The sequence below is a fragment of the Cyprinodon variegatus genome, unplaced genomic scaffold, assembly GCF_000732505.1.
Source record: "Cyprinodon variegatus isolate N-32 unplaced genomic scaffold, C_variegatus-1.0 Scaffold1002, whole genome shotgun sequence".
Taxonomy (NCBI): domain Eukaryota; kingdom Metazoa; phylum Chordata; class Actinopteri; order Cyprinodontiformes; family Cyprinodontidae; genus Cyprinodon; species Cyprinodon variegatus.
The window spans coordinates 121,950-144,336 of NW_015151455.1; the positions used below are offsets into that span (position 1 = coordinate 121,950).

Sequence of the window (22,387 nt, forward strand, 5' to 3'; positions counted from 1 at the left end):
TTGAGATATCAAAAAAGTACTCCAGAGTGTTGTTCAGCATGGGGGTGAGTAGAAAATGAAGGCTAATCATGTTTTGGGTGTACTATTCCTTTAATGGAGCATCATAATACAGATGTTCCAAAAGTGCTAAATTGATGATGTACATGTATTTATTAAACGGTTATGGTAATTACATCTTACATATAATTTTAAGATTTTAGATAAAGGCTGAATTACAAGTACATGTCTGTTACTTCTATACTATTTCCTATTTGCAGATTGTGCCTGCATGAGGTCATATACTTTTATCCTGTGTTCAATTTAATAACTTCACAGAGCTTCAGTTTCTACACTAGCAAAAATCACATAAAACTGTTAAAATAATAGGCAACATTAAGTTCCTATTTTGCTTTTTGCTCTTAGTTACAACAATAAAAAAATCTATACATACAAGTATGTATGCACACACTGACAGTGAAATTACCTGTTAAATCGACTTCCTACAGCCGGCAAACTACTTGTTTTTGCAGCCAAATGCTACACATGAAGGTGTTTTTACTGCACATCTCCGTGGCAGAGGGGAGTGCCAACATGGAGGAGGGTGACTTAATTTTTTTTTGGGCAATCAGCAATTCAGTGAATAAACAGAGATCAGTGATTCTCAACCACATCCAAACAGTAAGACAGAGGCACCATCATTGCAATGCTAACCTTTCATTCCTAACATTTTGATTCCATTTAGGTTAAAACATTTCCTTTTGACCTCATCTGTTCAGTGCATTTCTATCAAACGTTTACTGTGTCCATACAAATTCTAAAAATGTTTGACTTTCCTTTCCTTCCATCCACCCTTCAATTATAACAGGATTTATAACGTTCGTCTTGTCTGCAGATTAACCAAACAGAGATGTTCACTTCTGCAGCCTCTCCAGTGTTACCATGAGCCTTTTTAGCAGAGTCTGCCATTAATGCACTCATTGATGGGGTTTGGCAGGCAGCCATGTCTCTGTAGACTTGTGCTTCTCACAAACATTTTCATTCTTAATTTTAAGGATTCATCAGGGCTGTATGAGAAGAGTGTGTTGGATATAGTTCTTTAACCTAACCCTGTTTTAAACTATCTGTTGCTCTTCTTGATTTTTGTTCTATAATATCCTCAAATAAACCTCTGAGGCTGGATAGCCTGGTGTATGAGCTCTGTACATTTAAGATAAATGCAACAGTACAAAAAGGGCAGGAGGAAGGAAGGAGACTAAGATGCAATACTGTGGTGCAAAACATTGCAAGAATCCAAAGGTTTTTCACGACCCATAAATATGCCTATATAACCATTTGGTTCACCACAGCAAAACAAACTGCACTAAGGTTCACTTGCCAGCAAATTTAGACCCACATTTTCAGTAGAGCAGAGATTGATTGTTTGGTCAGCACAGATTTCAACAACAACTTAAACAATGCGGATTCTCTAAGGTAGCAAACAGCTCTGGTGTGAAAGTCCTTAAACCTACTGATTAGGCAACTGCTGGAGGTATTTAATTACAATGCATACTTAAGGATGTCAAATTAAATTAGGCTTAGTACTACAGATAGACTAATACAACGATCGGCTGATATTTTTGGCCAATATTAAGTTTTTTGGGGGTTTTCTGTATTGTTGTTTGTATCGGGGGATACCTGCATGTCCTCAGAGATTCATTAGTGCATTCAGCAGCCATCTATTGAGATGAATGAAGGACATACATTGCTGCTCCCTCCATTGTCTATCAACTGTCAATGTTTCATTTGATTTGCTAATAAATGTTTCTTTTTTTGCTTAAACTGCGATTTGTGTAATATTTAACATGGTTTCATTTCTATAATGTAAATGGAGAAAGGAAAACCAGTTCATGTCTAAGAATCTACCTAAAAATTTCAGCAGCACATGTTGGAAAATAATAGTGGGTATCAGGAATCAGTCAGAGCAGCTCCAGAGCCAGAAGTGGCTCTTTGGAGCCTCTATAATGAACCAACTGAAGGTTTTTCATCTTGTATAATACAGTAGAATATGTACACGTTGGAAGTTTTAGCTGTTTTTTTTAGAAAAATGTCTGAGTTGAATTTTCAAAACAGAATGAAAACAGAAGCAATAATACGTTTTTAGATTTATTTTGGAAATTTATCATCATTAGCTTAGAAGCTATTTTTTCAGTTTGCTTGTTTTTTTAATAATTTTATCTATTTCCTCATTTCAAAACATAAAATTACAAATAAATGGCCACAATTATTTTAAAGCAAACCTTTCACAAAATGAATAAGTTGTGTTTTACTTAAAGGTCATGTAAAATTTGCAGCTTTTAACCATTTTTAATGGCTGCACCTCAGGGCAAAATGGCTCTTTGGATTTCAAAGGTTGCAGGGCAAATTGTTAAACTGGTGCCAAAGTAATTAGTATCAACATCAGGCCTTAAAAAAATAAAAAAAATAAAACATTTCTGAGTCGATCTCTCCTTTGTACAAATTTGTGCATGCCAGGGCTTGCATATGTGTGCAGTGCCTGCATAGCCAGAAGGATTGTATCTTCATAATGATAACCTGTCTTTTAAACAGTCAGACAGATTAGCCTTAAATCCTCTATTACGTCAGACTGAATTGTGATGACCAAACGTTTTTGCCCCGTCATAAATGAGCGACATTGATCCTCTATAGTTAAATTACCCAGCTTGAGTAAGGAAATCAGGAAGTTATATCATCACTTTTTCTTCTTTTCTATTCTGACACATCATGTTGTAGCTTTTCACTTTCCACCAGTTACACCCAGCTCAGAATGTGGCACTATTCAGTTATAGGTCCCAACCATCGGTCACAGTTGACAGGACTGCCCCAGACGGCTGTGTAGCGAAGCCAAACACCTTCTGTTAGGGTACACTGCAAAGGCTGTTTACATTCAACATTCTGGGCTGGAAACAAATCCGCTCCGGCACATTGTGGTCAGCAAGGTTAAAGAAATCAGACAGGCTATGCAAATTACCGTCTTCCTTAAAACAAATACAGAGTATGAAGCAGGGTTGGAAGTTTCTTCCGGTTGGTGTTTTTTTTCCCGAGGATTTTTCCATGTTTTTTTTCCTGCCGGAAGAAATAAGTTTCTTCCAGTTTCTTCCGGAAGAAACTTGGAAGGTCAAATTTATTGAAAGGTTTTGTTTCTTTTGGTTAATAGTTTCCCTTAAGCAGGCCCAAATCAGGTAATAACCTTGAGGTGTGGTTCAATATCTATAAATCAGGGTGATTTGGGGGCATGAATAGCAGAAGAAAATAAAGAAAAAGAAATGAAAATTTGCAACACAGCCTGTGCTTCCTCTGCCCCATTGAACAGATTTTCTCAAGCGTTGGTATGATCACAAAAATTTGAGGAATCGCCTTTGTGTGGGAAAGGCTACAAAACTTGTATTCTGTTTTTCCAAATGCAACGTGGCAAGATTGAGCTGGACAAGTGAACTGTATTTTGCTGCTATATAGCTGCTGTTCTGTATGTGTAATGCAGTTGTTACTTTGCAAGTTTTGTGACCAATAGTTATTCATTAATCTAGATTTGTAGAACATACACTAAATATATTATATAAATTCTTAACCCCTTGAAGCCTGAATTGATATATACATACTTACATATACATACATATAAAAAGAGATTTTGTGCGTGTTTTTCCCTTCAATGAGATGCCAAATTAAAATAGTTAATGTTACTAAATAAATAGAAATGAAGTATATTTTGTAACAGCAGTTATAACTATATAATAACATACACTGTGACTAGCATGGGGTGATGCAAAAACCCTATGGTGTCTGTTTACCTACACTGCAAAAATGTTCTGAAAATGAGTAAAAATGTCTTTAATTAAGTGTATTTACCCTTAGTATGAGTAGGAAGATAAGATGATCTGCCAATGGAATTAGCATTTTAAGCCTTAAAATAAGATAATTAGATATTATGCACTTAAAATAAGAGACTGCAGTCACCTGCAGTCAACCTGATCAATTCAAGAAAAATTGCTCTTATTTTAAGAAAAACTGACTCAGTTTTAAATTTTTTGTAGTGTAATACAAGTGGTTTGTTGCTTATTAGCAACAACAGGCATCAAAGGGGTAATTTGTGTAACTGTGTGTATTCTCAAAGATTTCTCCTTATGTAGCCTGGTAAACAGAGTGAGTTGACTTTTCAATAAAACTATCCCAGTTCTCCAAAATATGATCTATTACCAGGACTTTCTTCCAGAAGAAATGGAACAAAAAAAAAAAATAAAAAAATGTTTTCCCCCAGTTTCTTTCACTTATCTGGAAGAAACAGTTTTTCTTCTTTAAGACAATAAACTCAACCCTGGTATGTAGGTGGGGTCAATATCTACTTGTAGGCTGAGAGGAAATATGATAACAAATGATGAGATTATTAGGAAACATTTCAAATTCGAGTGCTTGTGTTCAAAATGGAAGCTCAGTGAGTGAGAAGATAACATCTGTAATACGCTGATGATTCACTGTGTTAAACAAGTCCCTTAAAGCTTAAAAAAAAGGAGCAGCAGTTATTATTACATGTGCAGTGAACTGTACTGACCGTGGTGCATGTAGCCACTGTTGCAAAGCCCCACGCCCAGGGTCACCGCATCCTCCCTGTTAGAGCAGTCTCCCTGGGAAACCAAATCAATGACGCACACAGTCAGTCCCACAATCACAATGCCTGTTTACACCTTCTCAGACAACACACTGCTGCAGAACCTGGGTTACAGACAGCCGTGTCTGAGTGGCAGGTTTATACTTAATGAAGACCAACACAGGTTCATATTTGCTTCACACATGAGAGTGCCTATTGTTATTTTTCATCTAGATATGTGGGATAAAGTATTTTTGTACCATTATGAAAAAAAAACATATACTGATCTAAATTAGAAAGTTGTAACTGCTTGGAAAACCATTAATTAAATTATTATTTTTAATTCAAAGGCACATTTAGAGATGAAATAGAGAAAGCTACAGCCTAAAGAATAATTAAATTGAACTTTATTGAACTTACATTGGAGAAATTTACCTAAACAGCTACTGCTTGATGCTTTGTTAAAGCTTAATAGGTTCGTTCTTACCTGTGAGATTAACCAGTCCACCAGTTTGCAAGCAGGCAGAACAGATTTAAAGGTTTTCAAGTGGTGGTCTCTGTCCCTAAAGGAGCAAATACAGGGAAAAAACATGGCGTTTAATCTAAAGGGGGCACAATAATTTTTGCCTTGTCTTTAAGCAATTTTGCTGACATATAAAAAAAATTAATAATAATAAAAAAAAACTCAACTCAAGATTGAATGCAAGGCACTTGAAAAATTAAGCCCTGCTTAATATTGCATGCAAAAAGTCAAAGTAAGCAGCAACTTGCATATAAGCAGTAGCAGGTTAGTGAAGGGGATAATGAAAGTAAAACTAATTTCAGACAAAGTAGAGGGATGGAAAGATTACATCAGTGGAATCAGTGATGTTAGGAACTATTCAAAAGATATTTTCTGCCAAGTTTTGACACGTCTGTTCTTTATTCAGGTCTTTTCAGATTAATGCAGATAACAGGAAGGTTCAACAGATTTTGCAAAGGTTCTTTAGTTTTGTCATTTGCGGCTTTTAAAGTCTCCTCTTCCATTTAAAACTAACAAAAAAAAAAACAACAAATGCAATATCTGCAAAGTAAAGATACCTAAAAATTGCGTTTAGTACTGCTGTAAAAAAAAGAAACGTGATTATCTTTATAAGTTCATTTATCCACTAATGAAATCAGGAACAGCTTTATCCCTGTGAAGCAGAGAAAGGTTAATCATTATCAATATTCATCAATCAATAAATCAGTTAAACCTTCAAATTAATTACTGCCTCAGCACCAATATAGTCACAGATAAAATAAAGAGGGGGTTATATAATAGCTGGCTGGCAGGCTGAGGAATTGCCTTTGTGTGTTAATAGGATTTGTCCTCAGACCAAAAGCTCTTTGTTTGCTCCGATGGCAACCCTGGGCTTTTCAATCAGTGGGTGAGCGATGGAGGGAACGATAAGAGGGAGGACGGCGGTGTGGCGGCAGACGAGTGTGGAAAGCATGTTTTTTTTTTTTTTTTCACGTCACAGGACAAATTTTAAATCTGGAAAATTATGATTAAACCCTATCAGGCAAAGGCAGATTTTAATATTTAGACAAGTGTTAATGCTATAATATATTTCTGCTTTAGGAGTTAAGTGTTTTGGACTAAAGGAGAGCAGAATTTACGCAGCATATCTAATAGAGAAAACAGCTGAAAGCAAACAAATACATGTGTACGAACACGGGGGGACTATCTCATTAGAAAAATAAATTAAAAAATTATTTTTTTTTGGCATTTCCTATAAGATTGTATTATGAACTCCTTTATAAATTTACTTGATTCTATAATAATTGCTCCTTTAAGGGTTTTCTTCAATTAAAAGTCCCAGAACTCTGACATTAATAGCATGGAGTGAACATAAAGGAATAACTGTGACCTAGAGGAGGTTGGGTTAGAGCAGAGAGAGGTTAGCAGCCTGTCATTACAGCAAAGGACTGAAGCTCAATGAATGTGAACCCCAACCATGAATATGCATCTGTGCACCTGGAGGGCAGGAACATTAGCATAAAAAGGGGGGGCAGGTACTTACTTGATGACGGGAGTGTGGAGGCTGTGAAGGCGGCAGTAAAGCCTGACGCCCTGCAAGAGAGGAACAGCGCTGCTGAGTCACACATACTGTAGTACACACCTTAGATAAACATGTATCATCATGAACTGAATGAGATCTTTGGAGTTTGAAAAGAGTTAGCCTGAGGTTATCGAATTAGGAGAGAAATGCCAGAGTGTAGAGGAACACAAGGGTTTTTTTTTTTTTTAGGTTTTATTGTCATTACACCATCACAAGTACAGAACAATGAAATTAACGCTGCATTTAACCCCTTCCCCTAGGGGAGCAGTGGGCTGCCATTGTGTGGCCCCTGGGGAGCAGCGTGGGGTTAAGAGTCTTTGCTCAGAGACCCAGAGTGGCAGTCTGTGGGAGTGGGCCTCGAACTCAGAACCTCAGGATTCCAAGCCCTAACCACTAGGCCGCCACTCCTCATTCTCTCCTGGTAAGGCAGTAGTTCTTTTTAAAAAGGGATTTCTGACTAAGGACATAAATCCCCTACTTTTGCAATGCTTTGCAAAAAAAAACACCATTTTCTTTAAAATAATATTCCAGGCATTATTTGATTTTCCAGTGTCACAATGTTTTAGCTCAGGTGTGAGTCAAGGTCCATCTAACAGCCTAAGAATGTTATTGGCACGCAAAGTTTGATTAAAGGTGTGACTCCTATGATGTAGGCGACCAAATCTGAGAAGCTTTTTTGTAATATTGCTCACACAGCAACAGCTGTCATGAATGCAGGGGAGCAGAAAAGTTTTTAGTCGACCTCTGATAATGCAAGTTCTCCTACTTGGAAAGATGACTATGGTCTGTCATTTTCATCATAGGTTCACTTCAGCTACGAGGGACAAAATGCGAAGATTAAAAAAAAAATCCAGGAAATCAGATTGTAGAATTTTCAAAGAATTTATTTTTAAAATTATGGTGGGAAATACGCATTTGGTCAATAACAAAACTGCAGCTCCAAACAAAAACAAGGCTTTGTTGGGCTACTGTATAAAGCCTCAAACTCAACGCTATTCCTAACATTTTTTATTTGAAAAAGCTTCCTGGATGGGAAGCGAAACGTCCTCAAATTTGGAAACCCAAGTCCAATGGATTATTTTTAACTTTTTTGGAATGACTATGACCTGGATGAGTGATTACCTTCACTTGCATTCAGCTCAATACTTTGTACATTAACTTTGTTGGAAATGATAGAGGTAGAATGTTACTGTAAGTTACCATCAGGTTTGCTCATACTGTAGTTGCCATTTTGATCCATTCCTCCCTCAGATCTGCTCTACATCAGTGATGTTTTTGGGCTGCTGCTGGGCAACACAGACTTTCAGCTCCCTCCACAAATTCTCAATGGAGCTGAGGTCTGGAGACTTGGCTCCACTGGAGTAGTTAGGCCACTCCAGAACCCAGAAATGCTTTTAACGGAGCCACTATTTGCCCAGCGGTGAGTTTAGGATCATCGTCATACTAGAAGACCAAGCCAAGTTCCATCTTCAATTCTCTTGCTGATGGAAGGACAACCTCCTTCCATCAGTCTCATCAAACATGGCCTCTTTCATTCATCCTTTAAACGAGATCAGTTATTCTGTCTCGTTTGTAGAAAACCAGCTCCAAAGCATGATGTTTCCACCTCTATGCTTGATAGTTGAGTTTGTGCTTTATGTTGAATCATCTGATCAGGATATTCTGCTAATCATCCTCTGGGTCATCCATATGCTCTCTGGTAAACTCCAGGCAGACCTGGACATGTACCGTCCTCTGCAGGGGGACATGCCTGACACAGCAGGATTTGAGTCCCTCTGGGCGTAGTGTGTTACTCATGGTAGCCTTTGGTCCCAGCTCTCCACAGATCATCCATCAGGCTTCTCTGTGTAGCTCTGAGATTTTTTCTTTTTCCCACGTTCTCAGGATCATTTTGACTTCCCAGCATGACATCTTGCATGGGTCCCCAGATCGAGGGAGAAAATTGGTCTTGTAATTTTCTTCCTTTTGCTCCTGAAGTTGATTTATTCCCACCAACCTCCTTGCCTTTTGTAGATTGATTCTTTCAAGCCTGGAACAGTTTTCTTCCTGGTGTCCTTTAACAGCTCTTTGGTCTTGGCCATGGTTGAGTTTTCAGGCTGACAGTTTGAAGCAATGGACAGGTGTCTTTTACACAGATAATGACTTCAAACAAACGCCATTATTACTGGTATTGGGATGAGGCCTGGGTCTGTGAGGGTGAGACTCTGGCTTGGTTTGGGTAACCAGATAGTTATTTTCCACCATAATTTACAAATAAATTGTTTTAACAGTGGTTAGTAGTCATATGATGAACATTACAGACCATTTTTCTAAGTAGAAGAACTTAAACAATCAGATTAAATACTATTTTAACAGTGTTTATCATACCCCCCTTAATTTTTTTATGTAAACAGATTCACTATTTAATCGGTAATCTTAAACAATTTCAGGGCTCAGACACTGAACTGCTGCCTTTAACTTTTTTATAAGACAAAAATGGAAAAAATTTGAGCAGATATGTCATTTACCTTTGACATGATGTCTTCCATCTCACTGCGGGCCTTGTAGGTGCCATCGTCGTAGCGGAAGCGGTATAAAACCTGCTCGTTCTTGAACTGGTGTTTGTCCGACACTGAAAGAGCATCAGAGGAAGGAAAGCGTCACACATGATCTGCAAAAATTCCCATCTAAGCAAGTCAATTTTTATTTTCAAAATATATATACATTACAATAAGTGTGTAATGTGTAATAATTTTTTTTCAAGGGCAGAAATACTCATCCCATTGGCTGACTATCTTATTTACCTGCTCAAACTAAGGTCAAATGCATTTATTTTAAGATGTTTTACCTATTTTTAGAACAGTTTTTTGCATTGTAGATGGCAGTTAGGGGACTGATCGTTTAAAGATTATTTATGTAAGCTGTGGCTATAACTCATTTGGGTTCAGAAATGCAAACAGCAATGAGTCGTGTTTGTTTTGACTTGCTAATAGATGGTGCATGCATGGAATGATTGCAGGTGATGGTGACAGCTTTGTTAGTATTGTGTTCTGAAATCACAGGTAGTTAAAATCTAGTGTAGGGTTGGCTGGGAGTGTTTTTCTTTTTCCAAATCACATAAGCTAAACCAGGGCTTCCCCTCTACAATTTTTTTTTCCCCTTTTGGTGCCGATTCTACAGCACAAGAATTTTTTGATCGGGCCGACTTTTAGCCTGATCGTGCATCGTGTAGTGTACAGGGGGTAACGAGGGGCGATCAGCCTCTCACGACCACCTCCCAATCGGGAAGAAAATCAAACATGTTTGAAATGCAGTCAGCCGCTGTAAGGTAGTTGTGGGCAAATCGCTCAGTGGGCAAACAAGGATTCTTCTTCTTCCTCTCAGAAGAAAACGCAGAAGCATGGCGGAGGTGTGAGTGAAATGGAGTTCTTTCAGTAAAACTGACAGACCATAGTAGCAACATTTGATCAGCCATGTCTTTGTCCAATTACATCGTCGCCTTTTCTACTTGTTTGGCTTCCAGATAGACGAGTAGCACCATCTCACTGCAGAGCTGAGTCCAACGTGGTTTTTAGACGTACAGTGGGAGCAGGCAGATCACATCAAAGCATCAGGTCGCACAGTGTGAGAATATACATCGTGAATTATGAACTTTTAAATGGAATTTTTTTTTTGTCCAGTGTGAGCTGTAGCTGCGTGCAACAATTGAAAATATTGCACATTGTACGCCCAGATTAAGGAAGCCACATAAAGATTAAACAGTGCAACACAGCACCGAAGCAACAGGGGGGAACAAAATATGACCAAATATAAGACAAAACGGTTATTAATAATTCAACCTTGAAATTTCTTTTAACAATATGAAAACATTTGCAGTTATCCAGATGTAGGCTTTTAACAAATTCTGTTTGAAAACATTTGACATATTTCACTTCCTCAGGGTAATAACTAGGCCAAACATTAGAGGGGAAAGCTGTGATTCTGTGTCTGCAGAAGAAGCAATAACATTCAAATATTTAACAAAGCAAACAGCTGCCAATTCTCATGAAGCCTCAAAATGAACACAACACCTCCAGAAAAAAAAAAAAGTTGCTGTTTATGATTTCCCCACCACAGCGAAATGGGAAAATGATCCACAAGGACACGACTGAGAGCAGAATCAGTCAAACAGAGACAGATTGGTTCCACCGCAAACAAGCTGGCATTGACTCAAACAAGCTGCTGGTTTTTCTCTCAGTCTAGACTTGAAATGCCCCTATAAACCAAAGGAATGCACCAGAAAATCAGCTTCTAGAAAGAGCCAAATGTGAGACTTATTCAGGACATGAAATGGTCGCTGAATTATCCTTAGAGCAAAGGAGATGTCAGATGACAGTCATGTTTCAACACATATCTGAATGAAGTGTGAAGGAGGCTGATTGTGTTTTATTATTATTACAACATATCATAAATGATGTCTTTTCAATGACTAGCTTGTGATGCTTGTATAATGCCTGTAAGGCACAAACCTTTCCACATCCTTTCTGCCTCACTCTGTTTGTAAGGGACGGTCAGGGAGGATCTCTGGGGATTTTCCAGAGGTTGTAAGGAGCGTGAATGCTGGGTTTGAGCAAACTTCCTCCAGAGTGTGGGGTGTATACATTGACAGAGGTTTGCACTAATAATGCCTCTCTTCAGCAACAGCCTGGACAACTGCATTCATACAATATTTATACAAGTTTGGGGATGAAGAGTGTGTGTGTCTAGGTTTGCTTCCTAATGCATAATTTAGTCTGGAGAGTCAGCAAGTGTCATCCTGAAGACAAAAAAAGCTGGAAAACGGAAATAATGATGTATTTTTTACGAAAATAACAAACAGAGGAAGTCATGGCAGGTTGTAACATGGAAGAGGCCGGAGTTGAATTAAATGAAATAAACAAAAATCTGAGTCAATGGGACAATAAAAACTGGGGGTGAGGAGAAAGACAAATCACAAAAATGAAGGAAGGAAGGAAGGAAGGAAGGAAGGAAGGAAGGAAGGAAGGAAGGAAGGAAGGAAGGGAAAACTGAAAAAGGGAAAAGATCTGTGTGGGCATTACCGTGGTGAATGATGCCATTTTCCAGTAAGGCTTGTCCCAGGTTCACTCCCTCGTCAGCGTTGCTGATCTCTCCGCTTTCTATCAGCCACGACACAAACTCACTGAGAAAAAAAACAGGAGGCACATATGAGGACAGGTGTCTGAAACAGACCCTCTTTTGTTGCTCGGCTGAGCCGTCTCCCTCTTCTCCTTTTTAACTCATTTCAGTAAGTCAGCTATTCTTCCTTAAAGTAGAAGAAACTATGAAGAGAGTTAAGAACACTTAGTGGGGGGAAAAAATGTGTATTTGTATATTTTCTTTATATTCCACTAGAGAATAAATCAGAAAAACAGTTGAAACAATAAAGTTATTGACATCGATGAGTTTGGAAAAGGTTACAAAGCCATTTCTAAGACTGTGGGACTTCCTTTAATATATTTCTTTTTAATTATAACATTACTACATACAAATAATACAGATATTTCGTGCATTTACTATCAGCAGAAAGAACACTTCCCTTTAAATATTAAAAATAACTACATCTGCTTGTTCTTCGGATGTTTATCACAGCTTTGACACCAAACTGCCACTTTTGCTGGAAATTAGCCACTAGGCTATAATGCATATTTAGAGTCCAATGTTTAATGCATGTTTTTAAATAAACTTAACTAAAGGGATTTGCTTATGAAATCACTGTGTTTTTACTGAGGGGTTGTCGGAATGTTAGAATTTCATAGAAGTCTATACATTTATAGAATTACAAAGGTAAACAGCTTAACATCAACCATCGTTTATCAGAAGGAACAAACACTTCCGATGAAAGGGCCTTATAAGCCTCCCATGGCAGAAAGGCTCTATTAAGGTTCAGAAAAAGTTTGGTAGGTGACCAAATCTGCAAGGTTTTTAAACAATAAGGTGGTAAAATAACTGGCACCAAATATGAACTTTCCAGTTGAAATTATGTTAATTAAATGTCTGTGATGTGAAATACACTCAGTATATTTTTTTATTCCATCTTTTCTGCCCAGGGTCGCCTTTCTGCAATAAAAACTGTTTGTTTTTTTAAATAAACAATCAATTTAGAGTTATTACCCGAGAATTGAAAATGTACCTACATGTAAATAAACATATCCTGTTGTTGGCCTGGTTCTCTGTCTGCCTCCTAATGTGTCAATAAATATGTAAAACCAGGCTGCCTGTGGCATTGAGGCTAACATGAGGCCAAATGATCGAGGCTACCTGGGAAGTGAGCTGTTTACTCGTAGGTCTCTGCTGTTTTCAGCTCGCCCACAAGCTCTAACCAGTGAAACATATCCTTTCTGAATCGGAGCTGGCCCCAGGGTCCTCTGGGAGCGCTGATCCATGCTGCGTGTTGACAAAGTGGGGTAGAGTATTTATACCCCGGCCGTTTACTCTTCCAGATGGAGGATTTTTACAGTATTTTAATGGCATACTCTGACCGCAGTTACAGGTGCAGCAGACTCTACAAATGATCTCCTCTAGAAATATCTGTCAGATCTACTTGGACACACAGTAGAACTGTCCAGATTTAGGTACCTGCAGCCCGCTTTCTTGTCTTCCAGGCTGAGCAAATGTTTGAGGGAGAAAATGAGTCTCTCTCTGCCCCCGCCTCTCATCTGTCTGGGTGAAATCACCTCCCCAGATAATAAATCCTTGTGAATCAGAGCGAGATGGTTTGTATTTGTGCCTTTGATCTTTAATCCAAACTACACCATAAAACAATATTAGCCTAAAGGGTGGAAGAATAATTTTTTATGAATATGATGTTTTTAAGAGAGGGTTTCTGACTTTTTACAGTAATTATTATAAAACATATATTTAAATATTTTATCTCAGAATCTCTTTTCATGCAAACATCCAACTCAGGGGTAGTTAATTAATGTTGACGGGAAGAACGACCTAAAGCCGGAGGCGCGTTATGTAAGAATCAGGTTAATTTTGGACTCAGATGTAATGGGAGCAGATTTGATGAGCAGAGTTAAAGATATGAGAGCTGAAAGAAGGGGATGATGGATTCATAGGGACTATCAGCAGATGATAAATCTTCTGAAGCTGCAGTAATGTTTAAATGTTCAGGAAGCCAAAGTTCCTTATATCTCCTGTGTATAATCAGTGGTTCTTGGGGATTTCTTTAGGTTTCTTAAAGTTATTCCTTAGACGTTTGTTGTCTTCATTCTCAATTCCTTTTCAGATCTTTGATATAGAAACAATGGAAGATTGTGGAATTTGTGTTTAAGATGAGAAAAATAAGAGCTATTTAATACATTTATCAGTACTGTAGTTTATGTGTTGCGTATTTGAACATTAGAAAGCAAAACATATGTTCAAAATAAATGGTTAATCTACTGACTGAGTCCAGGTTTAGACCAACATTGCTTTACAAATTCTGCACTATGCAGAAAATAACTAATTTCTTAAGTTTCAAATTACATTTAAAGTAGAAAGAGGTTAGAATAAGCTATAAGAATGAAAGGTTTACTCCTCCCCTGCTAGTCCAGTCCAATTGAGCATGTTTTAAAGTTTCTGAGCCATTTCTCCATCTCTCTTTACCGTTTCTGAACTGTTCAAGCTCCATTTCCTCTGTGCATCCAACTATAACCAGACGGTTTTGTCTCCTGACTCTCTGCAGCTAATTTATTGACAGGAACTCACAGCCTTCTTAGAATTAACATTTGGCGAGGAAGAGGTGCAAATGATATTTCTCCTCGATGAGGTCAGAAACACATTAGAAAAGCCGAAGGAACAGAAGTTAACCATGACATTAACCTGAACACATGATATATAAAGCTATATATAAAGACATATTAAACGGAAAAGGATGGACTAGATAAATATACAAACAAGAAAGACATGATAACACTACAGTGTGGCTACAATGTCATGTAAATAGCTGAAATACATTTAAAGTGGATTAAAATCGGTGATCTTCTGGGGTGGACAGCAGATAACTAATGGGATTAGGCGACAAAGACAAGCAGTGGCTTTTAAACTGGCAGACAGCCTCTGTTAATGAAATAAGGACTCAAGATTCGCTTGTTGTTAATTTGATCAGAAAGACAAATGCAGAGTTAATGAAGCGAGCGCTCATCCACAGGAAATGACTGATAGTGAGAAAAGTGGAATCTGGTTGATTGATAAGAAAGTGAGCAGCGTAAAGTGAGGCAGGTTAGACTTATACCTTAAGGATGAGGGGAAAAAAAGGAAGAGAAACATGTATGGGGTCAAAATGAAGCCAACTCTCTAAAAATAGGAAAGTTTACATCTGGTATTTGAGAAGAATATGAGACTAAACCTGTGAGGAGGCAGGAGTAACTGATGCTCAATTTTAACACCCACCAAAACAACTTTAATGGCTTTTTATCAGCTTTACTGTTTCATATACAAACACAAAGAAGTGAAAGGTTGTAAGCAAGATAAAAAACAACTTTTAAATTAAATCCACTAAAGCAATTGCCTTCAGATGTCAACTAAATGATGTGGGTTTACTGTCATCTTTAAATCCAGCTTTACTAAGTTGTGTTCAGAGATTTGCTAGTGAACATTAGAGAACAATCAGCATGAAGAAAGAGGAACACAGCAGACAGGTAAAGGAAGAGAGCTGTGAAGAAGAGCTAACTGGGTTTAGGCTACAAACAGTATTTATCAGGCTTGGAAAAACTCGCTCACCAAAAACGGCTTAAAAGCAAACAGACCAAGAAATGGACGTCAAGAAGAGAATCAGTCGGAGAACCAAGCATGAAACACGTGGGCTATGTTTAGATAGAACTGGGTCAGATTAACCAAAATAAATTGTGATCCAAATACACGGTTTAAAGGCTGAAAATCAAACATATCTGTGTTTATACGGCACAGGTTTCATTCGCAACAGAAGCGCTCCGACATGCGCAGAGTAAACAGATTTTCCCCCAAAACAACAGCAGAATAAATGTTTTACACTTCCTCGTGTGAAAATAAAAAACAGCAAATGTGGAAGCGTGTTTGTTCTGAATGTTCTAAAGGTTTTTCTTCTCCTTAAAATAAAGCTACAGTCTCAGAAAGTTAAGGTATTGCTGAGTTTCAGGATTACAGCAAGAGAGGAAATTAGTTCAGACTTTCTGGGCTGCCTGCGTGTTTAGAAAAACACTGATCCGATTATGAATCAGCATAAACCACCTCACTTAAGTGGAATATAATTTGATCCCCATTGAAATCATCCCTAATATTACAATTGGTGTGTTTACATGACGGATTTATTTCCAATCCGTCTTTTCCAAATACTTTTCTCTATTTGAAAATGATTAATAATTCTGGAGAATCTGCAGAAATTCAAACCTCTAGACGCTCGGCCAGAAACCCACGTCATTCTGTTTGCAGGAACTAAAACCCAACTTTTTGGCCTAATCTAAACCCTTTTGTGTCACAGAAGGTTAACCCTTTACAGCACAAACATGAGCAAACAGTCTCACTTTGCACTTATCTACTGTTCTACGTTTCTATACAACAAGAGACTAAAAAACTGAGTTGATGTTTATGGTTTTAAGGTAAAAAAAAATGTCAAAACATTACGGTGGGATTTGGTATATTTAAAAGGGATTGTGGATAAAGTCTGAAAATGATAAGAAACTCTTCTAAAAATATCTAAAACATTTTGAAAAGCTCATTAATGCTCCATCTTGGGAGTGTGGATGATCGGATATGTCCTGTTTATTTTCCTGACATTAAGTAAACGGTTTAGGACCTGTACATTTAACACATGGGCACCATCCTCATTAAAAGCTGACTCACTGTTTCTCTCCAGTGGAAAGTCCTCTGTCCCTATGGTGATCCCAACCTGTTTTGTTTTGTTTCCCTCTGTTGGAAGCCGTATGATTTTAGTATTTCTGTTCAGGATCCAACAGCTAAGTCAGAGAAACTTGAGTCAATCTCTAATCACCCCTCCACTGAAAAGCCTATTGAAAAAAATCTCAGCTAAAGATCCCCTTCCAATAAAAGTATTGGTGTGTTTCTGTTTGCCAGATAATGTGGGGATGCAGGGACCAAGTTGGCCCTTTCTATAACCCATGAGAGGTGGCTGTGAGGGGGGCCTCATTATAGAGAAGAGGATGTAGGGATAAAGCATTTCGGGCGTTCTGCCAGGGCTCTGGGGGAAACTGGATTCCAGTTCTTTTGAAAGCCTGCTAAACTTACGTAACGTTTTGTAAAGATCCCCATGTGAACAGCATCGCGTTCCAGTCACATTCTTGGAACTCGAGGAAACCAGACACTGAGGAACCAAAGAGACTCACTTTCCCATGAAGCACTTGGGCACAATGCTGAGCTTCTTGCGCCGATCCTTTATCAGGTGCCTGTTCTTTGTCATCATCATGTGGTAGAGCTTCTCGCCCTTCTCCGCTATCATCACATAGGCATCTCTCTCCATTCCCAACTTCAGACCTGAAAGAGAAGGCAGAGAACTAAGACAGATCCAACTGGTTTGGTCACATTTACCCCCAGCTGAGTGGGACGCTGCTGGGAATAGAGTCCAGCCAAGGATAATACACCCAATCCAGAGAGTTCAACTAGATTTCCAAGGCTATCTAAATGCATAAAAGCAAAGACGGATCCCAGTGTTGTTAGAGGACATAATCAAGCCCTGAGTCATCTGGTGATGTTGGGTTCTTCACAGAAACATTTTGAGATTTGGAAATACCACAAACTCCAAGCTCTGAGGATCAGAGAGGTTCAGGAGGGCATGCTGATTTTGATCTGGTTTCAGTGTTCATTTGTCAGCCATTATTCCTGCACTGAGCTGAGGAGCCCATGAGGGCCCACTGTAATCCTGGCCGCCGCTGTAAAACCACTTGAGTTTTTGAGCTGCTTTACTACAGTGGGATTTGATGAACTTCTCAACTGGACTTTCAATTTCAATAGGATTCCTTAATCTGCTTAAATCTTCTAAACAGCCTACCGGTAACAAGCTTTTAAACTTCAGACTGAAGTATTCAGTTTTACCACCTTCAACAGGCTTTATACAGTTCATAAAATAGCCGACTTTACATTTGACGATCTGGCAAAATGCAAATCCTCATCAGGTGGCAAATCTGTCTAGGCTATGAATGATGATGATTTTTTTAATGATTGTCTTTTACTCTGTTTTAATATTATGGTCTTTTAACCTTTGTTTTAATTTTCCCTTTTTGAATTGTAGCACTTTGAAATTTGAAATCAAATGTAAAGTGCGTTACAAATAAAATTCATTATTATTATTTAAAAAAACGCTGGATGTTTGGGTTGCAAAAGCAGAATTTAGAGTTAATTTTATAGAGAAGGAAAACTAGACTTATTTGGTTTAACTGAAGCTAATTCATGGTTACTGGTTTTTATGCTTTGAATAAAAACTTAAATAAAGAAAACCAATTCAAGACAAGTCTTTTAAAGAAATTAAATATAAATATATATGTATATATTTAATGTGTATTTAGACACACAGACCAATATATATTTTTTTGTTTATTTATAAATGGTAAATTACTAAAAATATCTGTTAGAATTATCGATTAACCAAAAGATAATTGATAGATTAATCAACTACTAAAATTATAAATAGCTGCAGCCCCATATGTGTAAATTTAACGTTTGACTTAGGAGTTGTAAAGGTATTCGAAGCATCCAGACACGTATAACAATGTGCAAAAATTTGTACCTTTCAACAATCCAAAGGAAGGAGGTTGAATAAAGCAATTCGATAAGTTCTGCAGCTTGTTATCAACCCATGTTTTCCCTTTTAGACTTTAGATTACTGCCCTGGCTCTCTGATGAAGGTGGAGTTATATTACATTTGGCAGCAGCTGGAGTAGACTTAAACAATAAGTGTCATTGAACAACAGACGGGGCCTCTCCTGCTGCTCCAGCTGTCAGAGCTCGTCTTAAGGTGCCCCTCATCTTCCTGCTCTGTCTGGCACAAGATAAAAAAAACATAACCCTTTAAGTGAGCCGCGTGTTGTCCCTAAAACTTCCATGAGACCAAGTATCGCCAGCTGGAAGCTCCTGAACAATAAAATACTTTCCTTAGGGCCATGAGATGAGCCCCATATGTCAAAAGACAGGAGAGATAAACTGCCGCAATATGTGAAGAAGGTTCCACCCAATCAGTCTTCTGCTAAAAGCTAATAAGGCATTTGGGGTAATAGGTAGAAAATACCTTGATTTATTGCATAGAAAAATAATGTTGCTGCCATCTAGACAGGAGGAACGAGATAGGGTAGGTACACTGGAAGTAATGCATATGGAAGAAAGTGTAACAGAGGAGCAGCAAGCAGAGAAACTGGGCTCTGTGACTGATCTGGCATCTGTTAGCCTCGGGTCAATTTCCGCCGGGGTGAAACTTAACACCACAAGCTGCAGCAAACTCCTTCAGACCTTATTCTACCATGAGCCCCCTTTCAGTGAGCTCAAATACTATTAACTTCAACCAGAGCGGAAATTTCTCATTTGCACAAGATAGAAAAACCTGTTTTTACCAGCGCTAACTGGAAAACTATTCTCAGTAAAACGGGAGGCAGAGTAGAGCAGAAACTTTTGCATTCATTGACTCTGATGATCCGGTTTTGATTTTTAGCATCAATGCTATCAAGTGGCCACAAATATGGCCAAAGGCTTTCTCATCGGCCAACGCACAGGACATAATAAAGACAGATGGCTGGTGCTGAACAGGTGGGGACTCAATTTGAGGTAAAAGATGGAGGTGTAAAGTTGAAAGAAAGCAACGGCTAAAGGAGAAACAACCATATCGACTTACACCACTAATCTCAAACGAGCACAAAATGCCTCATGTTTACCATTAATGAAAGTAAAGTATATTATGGTGGATTTTCTTCTTCCCTCTTTTGTCAAACTGGTCTGTGTGCAAATGTTTTAGTTCAGTTCAAAGTTCACCTTATCCACTCAGAGAAAGGTTCAAACTCAGACATTGGATGTAAGTTCGCCTACTATCCACTTTATGTGGATACAGAAATGTCCTGCTTAAATTTGAGCTTGATTTTGGACCACTTTCCACAAAAACAGCAGCAGCTTGGTTTGAGAATTTAAGGTTTCCTGATATGGACCTGGGTTTAAAATTGATTTCAAACCAAACGTGTTTTGAGCGTCAGGGCCTTAGATGCGAATTCTATGGAAGACAGCATGGAGGACTGCCTAGAGGTCCAGCAACATGTTTTCCGTTTCAGGGGCATCGGGTCTTTAAGCATTTCCGGCACTGGAAGGAGTTCATGTTGAGCAAAACACACCAGAGTTGGGAAATTGGAATTTTTACAGCTGAACGTTGAGCATCAACCAATCAAAGAAGCTGATGTGAGACCAAGAGCCGTCTGGGTATCATGCAGCACATGGAAGCTGTGATCTCTTCTTCTCAAGAGCTGTCAGCATAAAACTATGAAAAATGAATTCAACTTGTTTTACCAAAAAAAATGCAGGAGAATGTATTTTATAAATATATATATATATGTGTGTGTGTGTGTGTGTATGAAGAGAGTGATAAAGAGTGATCTGATCTTACTCTACAAATATTTTCTTACAGAGTTGTTGTAAAACAGTTTATAAATATCAACATTAACTTAAAATGTCAAGCTGGCCTGGAAAAAATACCTGCTTTTATATATTCTGATACTTGCAGTTTTTATCTCAACCTAAAAAAAAAACTTTATTCTCTCTGAGCCGCTACAAAAAGCAGCAGAAAATCCCCTGGATGGTTTTAGAGAGCTTTTCACAATGATGCTCTAAACAAGAGCAGAAGTCGGATCATTGTCCTGATAAACTCACTGATGGCCTTTTAAGGGGAACTTTCTTGCTTAAAAACATGTTTGTATATTTCCACCTTATTTCAGGTGTAGAAATCTGTTCCATGACCGCCATGACCGGGCAGAGGCAGGGGGAAAAATATTAACATTAGTATGAGACGTCATCTAAGCATAATGAAGCTTTGGGCTCTTCCCTCCATTGTGCTGCTTTTGTTTTCTTTTGTGGATTTAACTTGAGCTCAAACTATGAATATTATGAGAGAAAACACATTTTTGTCGTGTTTTCCCCCTTCCAGAACAAAAACAATATTTCTTGGTTCTTGCAGAGAATGCAAAGACGTCGTAGTGTCTGTTTTACTGCTTTTAGTACTGGAACTTCTTCTAAAAAGTTTATTTTACCCAAGGTCAAACCAAATGAAAAACATTAAAACAGGATTATTAGGAATGAGGGATGCCAATGTTACCTACATACATCTGTGGAGTAAACAGGTGGATCAGACCACAGAGATATGCCAGGACCTTTCTGACAAGTTTTCTGCAACTTATCAGGCACGTTTATACCAGTTCTTGTCTTCTTTGTATATATTTGAAGAGAGATGCATAATTTAAACCATTTGTGCACTAGAAAAAAATCTGCAACATACTCAAACCTATGCAGCTTATTCTAGCTTTTAAAGCAAATTGAAGTTGTTTGTTGAATCATTCTTCTACACCGAGAAAAGAACAGTTCAAATGCATCATTAAAGGGCAATAATGAATATGACACGACAAGTGTTGAAGAGCCAAATCTACCTCTAAGCATTTGAAAAGAGTTTTTAGCATTTTTGCCTCTAAAGAACACTTGTTAAAAAAACAAATGCCTCAGATGAAGTTTTAGATTTTTTTTTTATGTAAAAGTCTATTTAGGGAAACCCTTTTTATAAATTATGCTGACAAAAAGTATTTAAAAACGTTTTAAAAAAGGAGCCTAAACATCTTCTCAGCTAATTTAAATTGACAGGTTACCTTTTAGATTTAATAAGAGTCTATTTAGGAGAGAATCATAAAAGATGTCGGCTGCATTCTTAGCAAAGGATTTACGGAATCTGTTTAAAGATAAAACAATACAAGACAAAAATTTCAGAAATAAGAGTAAAAATAAAAAACAGTTGGTACGCTCTCTACAATAAAGCCGAATGAAATGAATATTTAATCACAGCTGCAGCGTTTCTTCTAAAACATCTTTGAGGAAAAATCTATTTTCTAATCAACAGCAGAAAAAAGAAATAAAAACCAAAGGTTCTGTTAAAAATGGTTGTAAAGACAATAAAATATGAAGAAAATCATTACTCACTCTCTCTCTGCTCCCGTTCCCTCAAGATGGCATCCAGCCACTTCTGCTTGTCCTCTGCGTTTTTGGCCATGCAGACAAACCACTTGTTCTTCGCTGTGTTATGAATCTTCCAGCCATTTGTTACCGTGTAGTTGTTGCTGTGATAGTCAGCTGAAAAGCAAGAGGATGAAGGGATTCAGAAAAAGGAGAGACGAACATGAAAAACAATACTTATAAAGTATCTGTGGCAAAAAGAAGCACACATTTAAAGGAGTTTGTTGGAATTTTAAGGGATAAGCAAAAAAATTAAGCCTTTGTTAATCTGGGAGGAGCTGCAAAGATCCATAGCTCAGGTAGAAGAATCTGTTAACATGACTACCATTAGTTGTGCTACGCAGAAATCTATCCTTTCCGACACCTTAAGTAAGAAGAGCATCACTGATGATGGATGGCCATAAAAATTATTGACATTTAAAAAAAAAAAGTCATCCAAACAAAACAAGAAAACTGAGGAAACTAAAGAAATACAATAATACAATAATAAGATTTGCTAATTAAAGCTCCCTTAAAATGCTATCAGATT

The 22,387-nt window shown here is 37.9% G+C and overlaps 1 protein-coding gene across 2 annotated transcripts in view; it reads right to left on the minus strand.

Annotated features, from left to right (window-relative positions):
• prex1 (phosphatidylinositol-3,4,5-trisphosphate-dependent Rac exchange factor 1) overlaps positions 1–22,387 on the minus strand; it is a 116,217-nt gene that overhangs the window by 46,388 nt on the left and 47,442 nt on the right. For both annotated transcript variants that reach the window (XM_015399284.1, XM_015399283.1), the window contains exons 9-15: positions 21,826–21,975; positions 17,004–17,151; positions 11,739–11,839; positions 9,189–9,292; positions 6,643–6,692; positions 5,085–5,160; positions 4,562–4,634 (exon numbers count right to left, since the gene is read on the minus strand). In XM_015399284.1, the coding sequence (XP_015254770.1) occupies positions 4,562–4,634; positions 5,085–5,160; positions 6,643–6,692; positions 9,189–9,292; positions 11,739–11,839; positions 17,004–17,151; positions 21,826–21,975 (702 nt within the window). The remainder of the gene's footprint in view (positions 1–4,561; positions 4,635–5,084; positions 5,161–6,642; positions 6,693–9,188; positions 9,293–11,738; positions 11,840–17,003; positions 17,152–21,825; positions 21,976–22,387) is intronic.